The sequence below is a fragment of the Pipistrellus hanaki genome, assembly GCF_964339955.1.
Source record: "Pipistrellus hanaki genome assembly, contig: scaffold_92, whole genome shotgun sequence".
Taxonomy (NCBI): Eukaryota; Metazoa; Chordata; class Mammalia; order Chiroptera; family Vespertilionidae; genus Pipistrellus; species Pipistrellus hanaki.
The window spans coordinates 22944-42132 of NW_028182244.1; the positions used below are offsets into that span (position 1 = coordinate 22944).

At 63.0% G+C, this 19189-nt stretch overlaps 2 protein-coding genes across 2 annotated transcripts; one reads left to right on the plus strand and one right to left on the minus strand.

Moving 5' to 3' along the window:
* Positions 1-2729: 2729 nt before the first annotated feature.
* Positions 2730-4927, plus strand: MYL5 (myosin light chain 5; the record flags this gene model as incomplete). Its single annotated transcript, XM_084907461.1, is given in 8 exon segments — positions 2730-2807; positions 2892-2968; positions 3514-3557; positions 3560-3627; positions 3997-4030; positions 4033-4060; positions 4545-4593; positions 4826-4927. Coding segments are annotated over 7 exon segments (390 nt in total). The 5' UTR covers positions 2730-2807; positions 2892-2903.
* SLC49A3 (solute carrier family 49 member 3) lies at positions 4265-11897 on the minus strand. Its single transcript, XM_084907460.1, is given in 11 exon segments — positions 4265-5588; positions 6288-6397; positions 6559-6716; positions 6896-7048; positions 7479-7595; positions 7706-7785; positions 7788-7842; positions 8429-8505; positions 8632-8845; positions 8945-9103; positions 11497-11897. Coding segments are annotated over 11 exon segments (1470 nt in total). The 5' UTR covers positions 11644-11897; the 3' UTR covers positions 4265-5388.
* Positions 11898-19189: the final 7292 nt, after the last annotated feature.

Consider the following 19189-nt stretch of genomic DNA (forward strand, 5'->3'; position numbering starts at 1 on the left):
GGGGGGCTCTGCTCCCCCTTCCCCTCCCGCGCCTTTGGGAGAAGCTCCCTGAGAGCCAGGGCTCGGGGCCAGGAGGGTCGGCTGGAGGGTTACTCCTCAACAAGCCCCGGCTTTCTGAAGAACGGAACTGCACCCACAGGGAAGGGAACAGGGAGGGCAGGAAGCTCGGACAGGAGTGAATCTGATGAGTGCCTCTGGAGGGCGGTGGGGAGGGGACCCCTCCGGGCCGGCCCTCCCGCAGCTGCCTCCTCCGCAGCCCTGGCCGGTGTCCCGCTGGAAAGAAGTCACTGTGTGTGTGTGTGTGTGTGTGTGTGTGTGTGTGTGTCCCGGCCTGGGGAGTCGGAGGCGGTGGGTGGTGCGGCCCCCTCCGGGGGTGCAGGCCTCCACCCTCGGGGCTCCCGAAGGGAGAGAGAAGGTTCGCGGGCCCCACAGATACAGGACAAACGCCTGTGCCCACGGCCGTGCCCATGGAGTGCCCGCACTCAGCACATGCCGCCTCGCCCCGCCCCAAGCAGTTGGGCGGTGACCTCAGGTGACAACCACCTTCACCCTTCCCCGGTTTAAAATAAACCAGGCTCCTCAGCAACTCCTCTTCCAGAGTCAAAAATAAGTGTGGGGGAAGGTGGGCAGAGGGCGGGTGGGGCCACATCAGCGCCCCCGCGGGGTGAGGGTTGGGGGGCCACAGGCACTCAGGCACCCCCCAGGGCAGACCCCCGGAGCCCACACACCCCCATGGCCACGGCCCTTCCTGGGGTGGGCGGAGGGGGTCCCAGATGGCCTGCCGCATCCCCGCACCTGTTGGGCAGCTGTCCGTGCAGATTCCGGGATTCTCTGGGGAGCCGGGCTGCGGCTATCTTTAGGGCTGTGCTCAGAGCCTGGCCGGCCCCGGAGCACCCGGGGACTCTGCTGGTCCCCTGCCCCTTAAGGGGCCTGTGAGCACAGAATCCTAATGCCCCCGCCCCCCGGGTGGCCCTCCCCTCTCCTGCAGCCCGGCCTGGGGTCTCTCCAGGCCAGCCAAGCCCACCCAGGGGACGGTGGAGGCCTGTTTGAGGTGCAGCCCAGACCCGTCTCCCCCATCCTCTGGTGTCCTCCGGGCAGAGCCCCTGGAAGCCCCTTCCATCCCTGCGGTAGGCCGCGCCTCTCCTGGTTCCTCGGGTGCCTGTGGTCCCACCTCCGCTCCGTGTGCCCTGCTACAGCTGCAGTGGAGGCAAGGGCTCGGAGCGGTGCCAGAACACCCACCCGGCTATGGGGGCTGCGCTCATCCCCGCACACCCAGGGTGCATCAGCCTCTGACCTCATGCTAACGGGCACCCACGGCCCTGGCATGTGGGAAGACCAGGTAGGTGCTGGCCCCGCCCGCCCACCCAGCCCTCCATCTCCTCATGGACCTGAGGTGGGGACGGCGGGGTGGCCCTGGCGCCAGGGCTAAGGACCTGCGACCTCTCTGCCTCTGAGGCCGGGAAGTGAGGACACAGGAACTGTATATGGGAGATGCTCTGTGACTGGCCCCCAGGCCCAGGTCCAGGGACCGGCAGGTGCACAGGAGGGCGGGGGCTCCTGGGGGAGCTGTGGGGAGAGCCGGGGAGGCCGGGGCCCTGCGGGGCGGGGCAGAAGGGGACATCGGAGTCACTGCTGACGACCAAGCTCACTCGGCAGTTGTCCGGTCCCCGGGGGGCCCGGGCCTGTCCTTATAGGGAGTGGCAGGCAGCGTGCGAGCTGTCCTGGGGGAGCGGGCAGGAGCTTAAGACAGGCGGCCCGACAGGGAGGGCACAGACCATCGCACCACAGACCCGGCATGGTGAGTGTGCACGGGCGGGCAGCCGGGCAGGGGTGCCCGAGAGCTCCATTGAGTGTGACGGGTGAGGGTGTACACACACAGTGAGGGTGTGCACACTAGGTGAGCGTGCACACACAGTGAGGGTGTGCACACACAGAGAGGGTGTGCACAAGGTGAGGGTGTGCACACGAGGTGAGCGTGCACACACAGTGAGGGTGTGCACACACAGTGAGGGTGTGCACACACAGAGAGGGTGTGCACACGAGGTGAGTGTGCACACACAGGGTGTGCACAAGGTGAGAGTGTGCACACGAGGTGAGCGTGCACACACAGTGAGGGTGTGCACACACAGTGAGGGTGTGCACACGAGGTAAGCGTGCACACACAGGGTGTGCACAAGGTGAGGGTGTGCACACGAGGTGAGCGTGCACACACAGTGAGGGTGTGTACACACAGAGAGGGTGTGCACACGAGGTGAGCGTGCACACACAGTGAGGGTGTGCACACAAGGTGAGCGTGCACACACAGGGTGTGCACAAGGTGAGGGTGTGCACACAAGGTGAGGGTGCACACAGGTATTGGCGGCCGGGCACGGGGCATCTGTGCCCTGAGGCTGCCCGGTAACAGTCTGGGGCTGGAAGACGGGTCTTGGCCGTCACCGTAGCGGGGTACCCAGGACCCATCTGCCGCCGGCCCCCTGCGCAGTCCGCTGGCTCCTGGGACCCCCAGCCGGCTCCCAGTGGGACTGCTGACGACACAGGGCCAACGTCAGGTGCACCTTCTCAGGGCTCCATGCTCACCGGCACCTGGAGCTGCCCAGCCTGTGGGCCCAGACCCTGGCCACTGCAGTCTGGCCCACCCTTCCTCTGCATGTCCCCCCCAGGCCCGGCCCGAGCCTCACCCGTGTTCCCGTGTCCCCTCCAGGCCAGCAGGAAGACCAAGAAGGGAGGGCGGGGCCCTGCGGGCACAGGGGGCCTCCTCCAACGTCTTCTCCAACTTCGAGCAGACACAGATCCAGGAGTTCCAGGAGGTGAGGCCCCCCTCCCCGGGGGCCACGGGGACGGGAGACCGGGCAGGCAGCAGGGCGCCGGGCTCATGTGTGGCCTCCCTCCAGGCCTTCACGCTGATGGATCAGAACCGGGACGGCTTCGACAAGGAGGACCTGAAGGACACCTACGCCTCCCTGGGTGGGTGCCAAGCGGAGTCCCCCCCAGCCCGCCCTCAGCCTTCCCCTCTGCACTGCAAGGGCTGGCAGGGTGTCGCAGGGCACAGGGAGGCGGAGAGCCGGGGGGATGGGAAAGCTGGGACTAGGTCCAGGGAGGGACACCACTGCCGAGATGGGGTGAGAGCTGGAGGCAGGTCCTGCTCCCCGTCCTCCCCATCGGGGGACACACTGTTCCCAGCCTGAGGCGTCCTGCCCGCAGCCCAGCGCAGGGGCGGGGGGGGCAGGCCGCTTCCACCTGCAGGGATTCCCACCCGCCTTCCCCGTGGGCCCCTCAGGCCTTCCCGCTGCCCGGGGCCTCCTCCCCTCCTCAGCAGCCCACCTTCCCGGATTCAGAGTTCGGGGTTCTCACGCGCAGAACCTGCGCCCCCATTGGCTGGCCTCCCTCCCCGCTTTGTCCTGGGGTCACCGGGAGGACGAGGGAGGTGGGCGGCCCCACGGGCACCTGCCAGGAGGGACAGTGCACGCGTCAGCGAAGGCAGGGCTGCCCCTGACCCCGTGTGTGCACAGGCAGGACCAACGTGAAGGACGAGGAGCTGGACGCCATGCTGCAGGCGGCCTCGGGCCCATCAACCTCACCCCTTTCCCCAACATGTTTGGGGAGAAGCTGACCGGCAAGCCTTGGGCCGTTCATTCAGAAACCGACGCTGCACGGGAAGTCAGATCCGTGCCACAGCCAGGAGCCGGCATTCTGGGACCCACATCTGTGGCCCCACATCTTCCCTATCCCCCCCAGCTGGGCGCTCCCCCTCAGCCCAGCCCTGCCTCCCGCTGGCCGCTGGTGGCCCTCCCCTCGCCGAGTGCTGCCCGGGCTCTGGGCCTCGGCGGGCAGTGAGGGCCCAAGAGGAGCCCCCGGGGCGGGAGCTGCCCGGGTCCCCCAGGCTGTTGGGAGCGGGGCCGTCGGGCCGAGGGCAGACGGAGGGTGGGGTGGGGGGTAGGGTGGGAGGGGACCAGGGCGGAGCGGACCGGAGCCTCTGTGGCCGGGATGGATGCTGAGGAGACCATCCTGAATGGCTTCGAAATGCTGGACCCCAGGGCAAAGGCAGCATCAACAAGGACTAGTGAGTGTGGCCTCTGGGTCTGAGGGGCACCGAGCCCACCCCACCCTCCCCACCTGCTCCCCCGAGTCCTCCACGGCCACTGAGGGCACACCAATCCCGCCCACACACCCCGCACTGGCTCTGGGGCTCCCTGGGCCATGCCCTGGGCACAGGCCAGTCTGGGTGCCTGGCCCTCCCCTCCCACGGCCCCCCTCGCTGTCCAGCTGTCCGGTGCTGACACTTCCTTTTTTAAAAATATATTTTTATTGGCTTCAGAGAGGAAGGGAAAGGGAGGGCGAGATAGAAACATCTGTGATAGGAGGGAATCACTGATGGGCTGCCTCCCGCGTGGGAATCGAGCCCACAATCCCGGCATGTGCCTTCGGCCGGGATGGAACCAGGGCCCTTTGGTCCGTAGGCTGGCTCTCTGTCCGTGAGCCACACCGGCCAGGGCTGGCCCTCTCTCCAGAGCAGCCTATCCCGGTGCCTCCCTCCTTGTCCTCAGCATCAAGCGGCTGCTCATGTCCCAGGCCGACAAGATGACCATGGAGGAGGTCTGGCCCGGGGGCCCCAGGCTTGGCTGGGGGTGGGCCCTGGCCCTGAGAGGCTGGAGGGTTGGTGTGGGTGGGACACCCCGCGGCAGACCCCCACCCCCCCTCACTCCCACGAGCACAGAAACCAGCCCGGAGCAGGTTGGGGTTGGGGACCCGTCACCCTCAGGCCGCACCCCTTAGGACCCACTTGCTCTGCCTCCTGCAGGGCTGACACCCACCGCCCTGCCCGCAGGTCGACCAGATGTTGCAGTTTGCAAAGATCGACACTGCAGGCAACCTGGACTACAAGGCGCTGAGCTACGTGCTCACCCACGGGGAGAAGAAGGAGGAGTGAGGGTGCCCTCACCCCATCCCACCCCCAGCGCTGTGGCCAGTTCAATAAACCTGAACCCACCAGCCTGCCTGCCTGTGGGGAGGGGAGTGTCCACCTGGGGCTGGAGGGCCTGGGGGACCCTCCGTCCGCTCCCCCCAAGAGCAGCCTGGACCACCCATCCGCACCCAGGCCACCCCGTCCCCATGAGGCTGGGTGTCGGGTCACGTGGTGACCGAGGCTGAGAGGGGTTCTGGGATGGGCTCCTTCAGGGAAGGCCCTCCCCACCCCCGCGCGCTCCAGACTCCGACATTGGGGGGCCCTGTGCCCTCCCCAGGACCCAGGCCCCTACACTGCGCCCGCACTGTGCCTGCCGCAGTCCCTGTGCCCCTGCAGGACCCGCCCGGCGCAAGGGTGGCTGCCCTGGCCGCCTCTCCCGGCTTTTCCCTCCCAGATGCCCCTCAGCCCGGGCCGTCCGGGAGGCTCTAGGGACGAGCCACCCCTGCAGGGTACTTGCCGGGGTCCTGGGGGGGGGTCGGGGGTCGGGCCTGCTGGAAGGGGGGGCAGTCCTGGAGGGAGGGGCTGGAGCGGGCCTCGGCCTGCAGGCGTCGGTAGGGGGTGTGGAAGAGGAGGACCAGGCAGCAGCTCAGGAGGGTGCACAGGCCGGCCATCGTCAGCATGGACACTGCGGACACAGCAGCCGCCTGAGGCCTGGCCGTGGAGCCAGCAGGGCCCCGCGACCCCGCTGACCACGGCCACAGCGGCCAGGCCAGATCCCGACCCAGCCCCCCGGGCCAGGAGCAGGTCCCAGGCGCGGTCTCGGGGCCCGGGTCCACACCCGACTGTCCCGGTGTCTCTCCTCTCTCTGCCTCCCGCCCTCTCTCATCTCTTTTTTCTTTTCCTGGTCTCATTTCAATCCTCACCTGAGGATATCTTCCCATGGATCTTTAGGGAGAGTGGAAGGGAGAGGGAAAGACAGAAACACCGATGTGAGAAGAAACACATTGATTGGTTGCTTCCTGCACGTGCCCTGACGGGAGAGGAGACTGTTCCCTTGACCGGAATTAAACCCGAGGCCCTTCGGTCCACAGGCTGACGCTCTATCCACTGAGCCACCCCAACGGGGGCTTCCTGATCTCGTGTTAACACGACTCACACCGGGTACAGAGGGTGGGCTTGGTAAGGGCCTCAGGGCTGCTCCCATCACGCTGAGCTGGGTTCTGCCTGTTGTCCTCTGACCCCATCCTGCCCCTGCCCAGGGGGCACCCAGCACCCACCCACCCACCAGGGACAGCAAAAGGGCCCGTGGAGAGAGGTCCGGGGAGGCCGAGGCCCTGCCCTCTTCACCTGCGTCCCGGGGGCTCCCGTGGGCGGGGACGCTCACCCTTCCAGTCCAGGGGGTCCTGGCCGCTCTGGCAGGTGGAGAAGGACGGGTCCGCACGGCGCACCGTCAGGGCGGTCAGCAGCACCATGATGAGCACCCCCTCGGCCTGCCTGGACAGCCACGAGGCCTTCAACCCTGCCGGCACGGCCCCGCCCCCACGGGGCCGGGAGCCCCGCCCCCACGGGCCGGGAGCCCCGCCCCCACGGGCCGGGAGCCCCGCCCCCACGGGCCGGGAGCCCCGTCCCGCCCGCACACGGTGGCACACACTCACCCCACCACGAAGACCAGGCCGGCGGCCGCGCCCTCCCCCACGGGGAAGGAGCACTCCACCGCCAGCTCCATGGCGATGGGCGCCACCGAGAAGCCGAAGAGCCCGAGCAGGGAGCAGACGGCGGCCAGCGCGACGGTCTGTCCCCGCAGCTGGGACACCTGGGCAGCGAGCACGTGGGGCGCCGTCAGGCCCCCGGCCGGACTCCGGCCTGCAGGCCCGCCCGCTCCAGCTGGCCGAGCGGGGCCTGGCCGAGGAGGCTGTGCCCGGCGGGCGGCCGGCCGCCCACGCCAGGAGCTCCCATCCTCCCGGGGGCGGCCTCCGCTGCGGGGACACTCACCAGAGCGAAGGCCACACACACCAAGGAGGTCAGACAGAAGCCGATCTTGACGGCTTCCGTGAAGCGCTTGGTCCGGTCCACGTACAGGCCGAGGGCCAGCGCCCCCAGGATCCCGAACACGATGAAGAGCGCCCCGCAGAGGCCTGCGAACTCCTGGAGGCGAGGCGGGGGCCCGGCATCAGGCACCCTCAGGACAGGGCCTCCCCGGGGTGCCCACGGCGTGCACCCCCCGCACGGCCCCACCCCGACCCGCACAGCCCCCCCTTCCACAGCCCCACGGCCCCAGCCCGTCCCGCACAGCCCCCCCTCCACGGCCCCAGCCCACCCCGCACAGCCCCCCCCACGGCCCCACAGCCCCCCCTCCACGGCCCCAGCCCACCCCGCACAGCCCCCCTCCACGGCCCCACAGCCGAGACGGTGTCTGGCACCGACCCCTCACTCCCAGCACCTCCGTAGCGCCCACAACAGGAGGTCCCTGCCCAGATGTGGACACCAGGGCCTGGGCGGTCACTCCAGGCCACACACAGGAGCCGCAGAGGCAGCCTTCGGGGTGACGGCCCTGCCCAGCAGGGCGGACACTCACGTTGGAGTAGCCGTTCACGCAGAGGATCTGCTCCAGGAGGGCCGAGAAGCTGGTGAAGATGCCGACGCCGCCCCCGAAGCACACGGCCAGGACCACGTAGGCCTTGTTCCTCACGAGCTGAGGGCAGGTGGGGCGGCTCAGCGGGGCCCAGCCGGGAGCCCCTCCCCCCCACCCCTCCCCCGCCTCCCCTGCCCCACACCGCCCCGGCCCCAGAGCCCCAAACCAACCAGCTTCAGCCCGTCCAGGAACTTCTCCGAGTTGGAGTGGGCAGCCCCCGCCGAGGGCGGGGTTGGGGGCTCGCTCTCCCGAGGCAGGCGGTGGCCAGCAGGCAGGCGAGGCCGGCGGGGATGATGTAGACGCCCAGCTGGGGAGGGTGTGCACGCGGCACATGCGTGTGCAGGTACACGCAGGCCCGCAGACACACGCCCTGCACAGGCCCCTTGGGCACGCCGCTCGGGCTCCACGCCACCTCCCCCACCTCCCTGCGTGGCGTGAGCAGGGTGAGCCCGGGCTGGCGGGCCTGCCGTCCGGCTGCCCCCCGCCCCAGCTTTGGCAGAGCTGCTCTGAGTGCTCTGCCCCGGGTGGCTGCCAGGTGGGGCAGGTGCACACACTCACAGACGTGTGGACACACGTGTGCACACGAGAGCCAAACACTCCTGCTCACACACATCACACACAAACACACACCACACATACACTGTGCATGTGTGTACCACACAAACACACACGTGTGCACAGACCACACGATATGTGTGCGCACCACATAAATGTGCAGGCACCACAAACACATGAGTGAGCACCACACAAACATATACACACCACACACATAGCGGGCATGTGCATGCACACCACAAACATATGCCACATATACACACGTGTGTGCACCACACAAACACACGTGCATGCATGGCACACACACGTATGTGGGTGGACCCCGGGAGCCCCCTCACCATTATGGGGATGTCGTCCTCCTTCTTCACCAGAGCAGGAGACAGCACGTTGGCCAGCAGGATGCCCAGGGGGTTTGCTGGACGGACAGACGGACAGAGACCCCCGTCAGGCCTGGGTCCCCAGCACAGGGGAGTCCTCTGTCTCCAAGCCCGGGGAGCGCAGAGGGGCCGGACCGGTCGCTGAGCCTCAGCCCTTCACTCACCCATGGTGCCAACCATGTTGGCCGTGGCCCGCTGGTGCTCAGGGAACCACAAGGCGGCCAGCTTGGCCGGAGAGAAGATGACCAGGGTTTGGGCCAGGGCACAGAGGCTCTGGCCGCCCATGAGGAAGGCAAACGGGGCCGGGGTCCCCTTGATCATGGAGGGCAGGCTGCGGAGCACGCTCCCGGCGAAGTTCAGCCACGCGCACAGGATAGTCTGCAGGGAGCAGTCAGGAGCTCTGCCCGGGCACTCTGGCCGGGCAGGGGCCATGGCCGCCCGCCCTCCCACAGCCGCCCTGAGACGGGTCTAGCTCACCGCCCAGCGGAGCCCCACGGAGTCCAGCATCCAGATGGCCACCAGGCCCGCCGGGATGGCCACCACCAGGTAGACCAGGGACAGCCAGTTGACCTGCTCGGTGGACAGCAGGAAGTGCAGGGCGACGGTGTCTGCCACAGGTGCGAAGCTGAGCCACAGCTGCGGGCACAGGCTGGGGTCAGCCCGGGGACCACAGGCACCAGGGCCCCGCCTCCTGGAGCAGCCGGCTGGCCCGAGCAAGTGTCCAGCCATCCCGTGATGGCCAGGGTCTCCCCCTGGCCACCGAGGAGGGCCGCCAGGTGGCGGTCAGACAGCGCCTGGACTGCGGACAGCGCTCTCCCTGCAGGCATGTCCTACCGGCAGAAGGGGCAGTCGCAGGACGAGGGCCCTGCGGGACTAACCCTGCCAGGAGAGGCCGAGAGCTGCGGGGGAGGCGAGGTGTGCGGCAGGCGGGCGCCGGGCGTGGCGGGACCATGGAAGCTGGGAGAGGCCTTGGGATGGCGGAGCCAGCGGCCCTGACGCCGGGGCAGGGACAGGCCGGGAAGGGGAGCACGTCCGGGGTGACGCTTGGTGTCCGGGGGGATGGGGAAGGAGGCAGGGGGAAGAGCTGTGGCCGGCCCAGGGGAAGACGGGGGTGGGTACTGGCTGGGACAGAAGACAGCCCGGAAAGCACTCCACCTGAATGTGTCCGGGGAACACCTGGATGTGGGGGCCTACCCAAGGCCAGCCCCCCTCTTCCCCACAGGAGAGGGGGTGTCTGGGAGGGAGAGGCTCCAAGCTCAGCGGACCTCCAGCAAACAATGAGTGTGGCCGGAGGGGGTGGGGGTGGGACTGGCCTGACTGGGACACTGGTTGGGGGAGGGCTTCCTGAAAGAGGTGACAGCCACCTGGCCCCTGAGGGGGCAGGGTCCTGCAGGAGGGAGGAGGGAGGGGGCCGATGGATCCAGGGGAGGGGTCACAACCCCAAGCTCCCAGTCCTCCATGGGACAGAACCCAGGAGTCGGAGCCACAGGCAGGGACCCAACTTCCTGACAGATTTCTGACCACAGACCCTCACATGCCTGAGGTTCTGCAACAGCCACCTTCTCTTCCTCTTTTTAAGAATATTTTTACTGATTTCAGAGAGAAAGGAAGAGAGAGAAAGATAGAAACATCAGTGAAGAGAGAGAATCATTGATTGGCTGCCTCCTGCACACCCCACACTGGGGATCAAGCCTGCAGCCCCCTGTATGTGCCCTGACCATGACCTCCTGGTTCAGAGGTCGACACTCAACCACTGAGCCTCGCCAGCCAGGCTTTTCTTCCCCGTTTAAAGGACAGAGCAGGGGAGCGGATCTCTAGGGTCAGAGTCCCGGGGGCCTGGCTGCCTCCTGCCCGCCTGAGTCCGCACAGACCACACGGCATCTCTCCAGACCGTCTGGCCAAGCAGAGCCCCCTCCCCTCCCGCCCTCACCCTCCCCTCTCTCCTCCCAGAGCTGGTGGCCGGCAGAACAGAGCAGTCGGTGGGTTGGTCACCAGGTGGGTTGGTCATCAGCGGAGTTACAGGATGACAGGGAGGGAGGCCCCAGGCTGCCGACCAACCGGTCCTGCAGGTGTGTGGGAGGCTGAGCAGTGGCACCCCAGGTGAGATGCCCCAGGGGAGATGCGGGCTGGGGCAGCCCTGTGGGTCAGGTGTGGGCTCAGGACAGGGCCCCTCGGCGGGAGGGGCCCCCTCAGCTTTATGTCGTTATCAGCTGGAGAGCAGGGGAACCCCGTCCCGGACAATTACCATCCTGCAGTGACCCCCCTTGCCCCAAATCCCAGGTGCCTGGCCTCCTCCGCTGGAAAGCCCTCTGGACCTCACTGATCTGTGCTCTCTGACCCCTGCGTGTGGGTGTTCCCACAGGCACACGCGGTTCAAGGCGCTTGTTCATGTTGGTGACCCGTCTCCCCATTCGGTTACTGGGCCAGCCGGAGAGCCCAGGGCCCGTTCTTTCCAGGCCCCCACCCTCTGCCCGAGTTCAGGGACATGGGGGCGGGTCCAACCGGGCAGAGCTGCCTGCCTGAGGCAGGCTGGGGCGGGGGCACAGGCCTCTGGGGGCTCAGGGGTGAGTCTGCCGCCCAGAGGCTGGGGGCTGGCCCCCAGGAGCGGGCTGAGCCCTGGTCTAGGGCAGTGATGAGGCCCCGGGCCCCCAGCCGGGCTGAGGAGGTCAGGCCGGGCAGGAAGGGGGCCCCTGAGGGCCCAAGAACTGAACCAGAAGCCAGGGGGGCGACCGGGCACCAGCGGCAGAGGAAGGGGTGGGGAGGAGGGGGCCCGTGGAAGGCCCGCCCCCGTGTGGGGTTATTGGGGGGAGATGCCTGTATCGGTCCGGGCTCTGGCCGCCTCGGGGAACCTCACAGACACCACAGAGCACAGAACCCCACACCGCACGGCCAGCAGAAGGGGCTCCGGTGCTGGGTCCCCGCCCCCGGCGCCCCCCAAACTCCCCCTCTCTCCCGTACCCGCCCCCCAACCCCCCTCTCCCGTACCGCCCCCCAAACCCCCCTCTCCCGTACCCGCCCCCGGGCCGTACCGTGGCGTTGGAGCCGCTGAGCAGGCTGAGCACCAGCAGGAACACCCAGCGGCGCGGGTAGGCGCGGTAGCCCCGCAGCCCGCAGGGCACCGGCGGCGTGGGGGGCCCCGGGGCGTCCCCCTCGGGCCCCATCGCGGGCCCCGCCATGGCGGGCAGTCCCGGGGGCAGGGGCCGGGGGCCGGGGGCCGGGGGCAGGGCCGGGGCCGGGGCCGGTGCGGAGAGGGCGCCGGGTCCGCTTCCTGGAAGCCGTGGGGAGGTCCTCGGGTCACCCCTCCACCCGGAACCCCAACCGGCCCGCCGGCACCGAGCGGGGAGCCCGACTGCCCTGCCCGGCCCGGGGGAGGCGAACCGGGACAGGGAGGCGGGCCCGGGGCGGGGAGGCGGGACCGGCCCGGGGCGGGGAGGCGGGACCGGCCCGGGGCGGGGAGGCCGGACCGGCCCGGGGGAGGCGGCCCGGGGCGGGGAGGCGGGACCGGCCCGGGGCGGGGAGGCGGGACCGGCCCGGGGGAGGCGGCCCGGGGCGGGGAGGCGGGACCGGCCCGGGGCGGGGAGGCGGGACCGGCCCGGGGGAGGCGGCCCGGGGCGGGGAGGCGGGACCGGCCCGGGGCGGGGAGGCGGGACCGGCCCGGGGGAGGCGGCCCGGGGCGGGGAGGCGGGACCTGGACGGGGAGGCGGGGCCGGACAGGAAGGCGGGGCCGGGGCGGGCCGAGGGGCCGGGGCGGGCCGAGGGGCCGGGGCGGGCCGAGGGGCCGGGGCGGGCCGAGGGGCCGGGGCGGGCCGAGGGGCCGGGGCGGGCCGAGGGGCCGGGGCGGGCCGAGGGGCCGGGGCGGGCCGAGGGGCCGGGGCGGCGGGCGAGCAGTCGCCGCCCAGGAAGGGAGGGCGGGCCGGGCCGGCCGGAGGGCAGGGGGCGGGCGGCTCCCCGCGGCGGTGCGGGCAGCTCAGCTGGGAAAACACGCGGAGGAGGACGGTTTCTGTGTGTGAGAGGCCTGTGGGCTGGGGCAGAGGAGCGGGTCCTCCCCTGGGGCTCACCCCCTGGGCCCTCCCCCCTGCGGCTCACCCCCTGGGCCCTCCCCGCTGCGGCTCACCCCCTGGGCCCTCCCCCCTGGGGCTCACCCCCCTGCGGCTCACCCCCTGGGCCCTCCCCCCTGCGGCTCACCCCCCTGGAGCTCACCCCCCTGGGGCTCACCCCCCTGGGGTTCACCCCCTGGGCCCTCCCCCCTGAGGCTCACCCCCTGGGCCCTCCCCCCTGGGGCTCACCCCCTGGGCCCTCCCCCCTGCGGCTCACCCCCTGGGCCCTCCCCCCTGGGGCTCACCCCCTGGGCCCTCCCCGCTGCGGCTCACCCCCTGGGCCCTCCCCCCTGCGGCTCACCCCTGGGCCCTCCCCCCTGCAGCTCACCCCCATGGGGCTCAGGCTCAGATTCCCCCTCCTCCCAGGCCTAGGCCCTTGTGTGGGGCTCAGCACGGCCCAGGATAGAGGCGAGAGCCAGCGCGTGGCCGGGCGTGGAAGCCAAAGTCAGACACATGCCACGCACAGCTAATTACTCCATAGGAAACGGTCCCTGTATGTGAGGTTAGCAAATGCACGTAGGACTTGAATGCTAAAAGTTACACAACAAAAGCCTAAAGGATGGAGGCATACCATGCTCATGGGTAGAGCATCAAAACCAATACCAGTCCTCCCAGGCTGACCTGGAGGTCCAACTCGAATCCCAAGAGGGGTGTTTGCAGGCACAGACGGGGAGCAGACAGGCAAACCACACCTCCAGCAAAGCACTGCCGCCCCTGGAGACGAGAGGCCTGGAGACTCCTCCGGAAAGCCCTGGCTGGCATGGCTCTGTGCACGGAATCAGCCTGCAGGTGAAGGGCAGAGGGTTCGATTCCGGTCAGGGCACGTGCCCAGGTTGCGGGCTTGACCCCCATTAGGGGGTGTGCAGCAGGCAGCACACCTCTGATGCTCTTTCTTTATGGATGTTTCTATTGCTCTCTCCCTCTCCCTTCCTCTCTGAAATCAATACTAAAAATATAATAATAAAGAAAAGAAAAAGAAAATCTAATTGAGCCTAGCTGGTTTGGCTCAGTAGATAGAGTGTTGGCCTGCGGACTGAGGGGTGCCAGGTTCGATTCTGGCCAAGGGCACATGCCTGGGTTATGGGCTCAGTCCCCAGTGGGGAATGTGCTAGAGGCAACCAATTAATGATTCTCTGTCATCATTGATGTTTTGTGCTCTCGCTCTCTCTCTCTCTCTCTCTCTCTCTTCCTCTCTGAAATCAATAAAGAAATATATTTTTAAAAATTAAAAAAATCTATTTGAAAAAACAACAGCTCAACAGTAAAAACAATAACAACAAACAAGTCCAGTGAGACAACTGAAGAATGAAGAGATGAGTCACTGAAGAGGACATGCACCAATGAGGCGTGGCTCACATCCTGAGCCTTCGGGAAAATGCAGATTAATTCTACACACCCTTCAGAACAGCTCAGCTAAAAGCAGTGACATCGAGCGGCAAGGTCATGGGTGACTGGGTCACTCACGCATTGCTGATAAGGATTGTAAAATGTGCCCAGCCCAACTGGTATGCTCGGTAGCTGAGCATTGATCTAGGAACCAGGAGGTCACGGTTCGATTCTGGTCAGGGCACATGCCCCAGTTGTGGGCTCCATCCCCTGTGTGGGCGTGCAGGAGGGGGATTCCCTCCCTACGTGGGTGTTTCTGTATCTCCCTTTCCCTTCTTCTCTGAAATCAATGAAAATAGATTTTAAAAAATATTTTTTATTGATTGTTTTACAGAGAGGAAGGGAGAGGAATAGAGAGTTAGAAAACATTGATGAGAGAGAATCATCGATCAGCTGCCTCCTGCACTGGTCACCTTATTTTAAAATCTATTTTCAGCCCTAACGGGTTTGGCTCAGTGGATAGAGCGTCGGCCTGAGGACTGAAGGGTCCCAGGTTCGATACCAGTCAAGGGCGTGTACCTTGGTTGTGGGCACATCCCCAGTAGGGGGTGTGCAAGAGGCAGCTGATCAATGATTCTCTCTCATTGATATTTCTAAGTCTCTATCCCTCTCTCTTCCTCTCTGTGAAAAATCAATAAAATATATATTGTAAAACCTTACAGCCACAGCACCAAATACAGCTTGTCAAACTCACACATGGTGGACAGGACATTCACTGGGAGGCAACAGCCTTGTCTGCCTTCAGGGAAGCCGGTTTATTTAAGTTCTGGGCCAGTGTCTTCACCATAACCACGCACGAGGTTCACATTCCGCATCCCGGCCGCACGCCATTCACAGAAGCCTCACAGAGCCCTGGTCCCCGGCACACCTTCAGGGCCAGCACATCCTGGCGTTGTTTTCACGTGAAAAACACCTACATTGTGCTTTTCCGTTTAGAGGTAATGGCTTGTTTCAAATACATCCAGCACGCACATTATGACTGAGTCAGTTTCCATTTCTTCACTTCCTTTTTACTTAATCTCATTAGTCAGCAGAGACAAATATCAACGATTGAAATTTCTTTTTTGATTTTTTACAGAGAGGAAGAGAGAGGACAGAGAGCCAGAAACATTGATGAGAGAAAAACATCGACCAGCTGCCTCTTGCACACCTGCCACTGGGGATGTGCCTGCAATCACGGTTCATTCCCTTGACCGGAATCAAACCAGGGACCTTTCAGTCCGCAGGCCGACGCTCTATCCACTGAGCCAAACCGGCCTCGGCCCAAAATTCCTTTTAATTTTTGTGAGTTTATTTGAGCCAAACTGTCGATATATGCAGGGAAGCAGAACCTCAACCTCACGAATTGAGATAATGCTCCCCAGAAAATGGCGGGTTCCATCTGCATTTACACATTGCCATCAAAGGAGGGACATAGGTGGGTTACATGAGAGCCACATTTTTTAAACTTCAACTTCTTCTAACGCCACTTCTTCAAAAGAGACTTGCCCAGGCCGTGGTATTTTGTGGAAGAGCCACACTTGAGGGGCCAAAGAGCCGCATGTGGCTCGAGAGCCGAGGTTTGCTGACCACAGACTTGACCAAAGGTAGGCTCCTCTCGGCACCAAAACACGCACCAGGCGAGGCTTTCTCAGGCGAGCGTGTCTTCTTCCCTAAACAGCATGTGCTTGAAAGTAAGCGACAGAGCCTCACGCTGCCAAGCCTGTGCCAAGGCCGCCCCTCCTCTGCTGAGGGTGACGTGGCCCCGGCCTGTGTGCCGCTGATGGGCGGCTCTCGTCAGGGAATGTCAGCTCTGTGGGCGCAGGCCCGGGTGTCCACGCCTGACCCTGGAGTGCTGTGGCTGTGGCTGAGAATAGCCGTGCAGGGGCGGGTGACCTTTCTGCTCGCACCCCTCCCTGCCCTCTTCGCCCACCGGCCTGCCTGGCAGGTTCTTCACGGGTGACCCCCCCACGCCCCCACCCACATCCCTTGCCTAACCTCCCGGAACTGATTCCAGAGGCACCCCGCCCTCCAGGAGGGCAGGCCTTCACGCGTGCCTGCTCGAGCCACCTGCCTCCGGGCGGCTGCCAGAAGCCCACACGCACACCACTCCCGTGGCGGGGAGCTGAGTGGGCAGGGCGGAATCCTCGAAGCGGACACGTGACCCCCTCCTTCTCTGGAGAGCAGGCCTCTGGTTTTCTATAAATAGAATCATAATATGTGATCTTTTGTGCCTGGTTTTCCCCCCTGAGTATGTTTTCAAGGTCCATCCACGTGGTAGAATGTATTAGTACTTCCTTTTTCCAAATAATATTTCATTATATGGACATACCACATTTTATTTATCTATTCATCACTTGATTGGCATTTGCGTTGTTTCCAGCTTGAGGACTATGGATTTTGCTACCATGAGCACTGTGTCTTGGTTTGAGGGTGGACATGTTTTCTTTTTAAAAAAAATATTTTTTTTATTGATTTCAGAGAGGGAGAGAGAGATAGAAACATTGATGAGAGAGGATCATTGAACAGCTGCCTCCTGCACACTCCCTTCTGGGCATTGAGCCCACAACCTGGGCATGCGCCCTTGACCAGAATTGAATCCGGACCCGTCAGTCTGCAGGTTGACACTCTATCCCCTGAGCCACACCAGCCAAAGCTGGACGTATGTTTCCATTTCTTTGACTCTACACCTAGGAGTGGAACTGCAGGGTTGTGTGCTAACTTTCTGAGGAACTAAGACTGTTTTCCACAGACACACCGGTTCCATCTCCCGGCCGTGCCCGGGGTGCCAGCCTCTCGCATCCCTAGCGACACTTGTCTGCCTGTCTTTTTGGTGGCTGTCACGTGGTGATTCGCTGTGGCTCTAATTTGTGGTCCCCTGAGGACTATGTTGAGCATGTCTTCAGGTGCTTGATGGTCATTTGTGTATTTTCTGTAGAGAAATATCTATTCAGATGATTTGTTCATTTCTAAATTGTCTGTCTTTTTATAGTTGAGTAACAGCTTATACATTATTTATTTTCTTATGCTTTATGTATTCTAGGTACTAATGTCTTATCTATATATGATTTGCAAAATTTTCCTCCCACTCTTTGAGTTGTCATTTCACTTTATTTTTTAAAAACATATATTCATTGATTTCAGAGCAAAAGGGAGTAGATATAGAAACATCAATGATGACAGAATCGTTGATCGGCTGCCTCCTGCACATTCCCTAGTGGAGATTGAGCCCACAACCCGGGCATGTTTCCTGGACTCGGAATTGAACCGTGACCTCCTGTTTCATAGGTCAATGCTCAACCATTGAGCAACAACAGCCAGGCTTTTAGCTTTCTTTCTTTTTTTCTTTTTTTTAAAAATACATATATATTTTTTTACAGAGAGGAAGAGATAGGGATAGAGAGTTAGAAACATCGATAGAATCATCGATCAGCTGCCTCTTGCACCCTCTACCCCTCACTGGGGATGTGCCCGCAACCAAGGTACATGCCCATGACTGGAATGGAATCAAACCTGGGACCTTTCAGTTCGCAGCCGGATGCTCTATCCACTGAGCCAAACCGGTTTCGGCTCTTTTAGCTTTCTTGATGGTGTCCTTTGAAATAGAAATTTTTTGTTTTGATGATATTCTTTCTTAAAATGTATTTTTATTGATTTCATAGAGAAAGAGAGAGGGAGAAAGAGATAGAAACATCAATGATAAGAGAGAATCATTGATCGACTGCCTCCTGCATGCCCCCGACTGGGGACTAAGCCTGCAACCTGGCATGTGCCCTGGCCAGGAATCGAACCCTGACCTCCTGGTTATACTAGTAGGTTGATGCTCAACCACTGAGCCACACCTGCTGGACTATTTTGATGATAATCTTCTATCCAATTTTTCTTTTGTTGCTTGTACCTTTGATGTCATATCTTAGAAACCATCGCCTAATCCAAGGTCAAATAGATTTATGCTTATGTTTTCTTTCAAGAGTTTAATAGCTTGCACATTTCCATTTAGGCCTTTGTGACTTACTGGAGTTAATTTTGCATATGGGGTATCCTGAGTCCAATTTCATTCTTTCACTTGGGAATATTCATTTTCTCCCAGCAACTCTTGTTGAAGAGACTTCTTTCTCCAGGGAATTGTCTCAGCCCTTCTTGAAAACCAATTGATCTAAATGTCAGGATTTATATCTGGGCTCTCAGTTCGAATCCCTTTACCCACGTGTCTCTTCTGAAGCCAGCACCACACTGTATTGATTACGGTAGCTTCGTGGTAATTTCTAAAGTCAGAAATGGGAGTCCTGCAACTTTGTTCTTCTTTATCAAGATTGTCTTGGCTATTCTGGGTCCCTTGAATTTGCACAGGAATTTAGGCTCAGCGTGGCAATTTCTGCCGAGAAACCAACTGGTTTTGGAAATCATATATCTGATAAGGCATTAGTACCCAGAATACATAAAGCATATGTAAGAAAGTAAATAATGTATAAGCTGTTACTCAACAATAAAAAGACAGACAATTTAGAAATGAAACAATCATCTGAATAGATATCTCTCTACATAAAATATACAAATGGCCGCCAAGCACCTGAATATGGATTGTGTTGAATTTGTAGATCAAATTGGGGGAAAGGAATATCTTAACAATATTGGCTACAATCATGGTGATAGATATCTTACTGTTTATTCAGACCTTGATTTCATTCAGCAATGCTTGATGGTTTTCAGAACCTCAATATTGCTCTCCAGTTCTGGCTCCCCCTGTGTCCCTTCGGTTCCCATCCACCTAGGCCTCCTCCGCATCCAGCTGCTTCCCTGTCACGGTCCCTGCCGTGGAGTGTGGAGCCTACCGGGAGGGAGAAGTCACCCCCCCAGTCTAAAGCTCCAGGGCGGGGCCTGAGCAAAGATGGACACACGGACGAGTTGTGGGGTCAGCCCTGCTACCCACCTTCCAGGAGCCAAAGGCAGGGCTCCCCTCTGCCCACAGGGCCCCTGGCTAGTGCACAGAGGGCGCTCCGTGCTAGTTGCCAAGGGCAGGAATATAAAAACGACACCGCCTCCGCCGGAGGAAGCCCTGGTCCAGGAGCAGCAGAAACAGGCGTGAGCTGCGTGCAGGGTCCCAGGCCCCGCAGGCCCCGCAGGCCCCGCAGCTGCGGCCCCAGCGCCCGCCTGGCGGCCTCTGCCAATCCGCCCCGCTAGGCCCCGCCTCCACGTGGCCCCGCCCCTGTCAAACCCCGCCCCGCGAGGCCCTATCTCCACAGGCCCCGCCCAGGCCCCG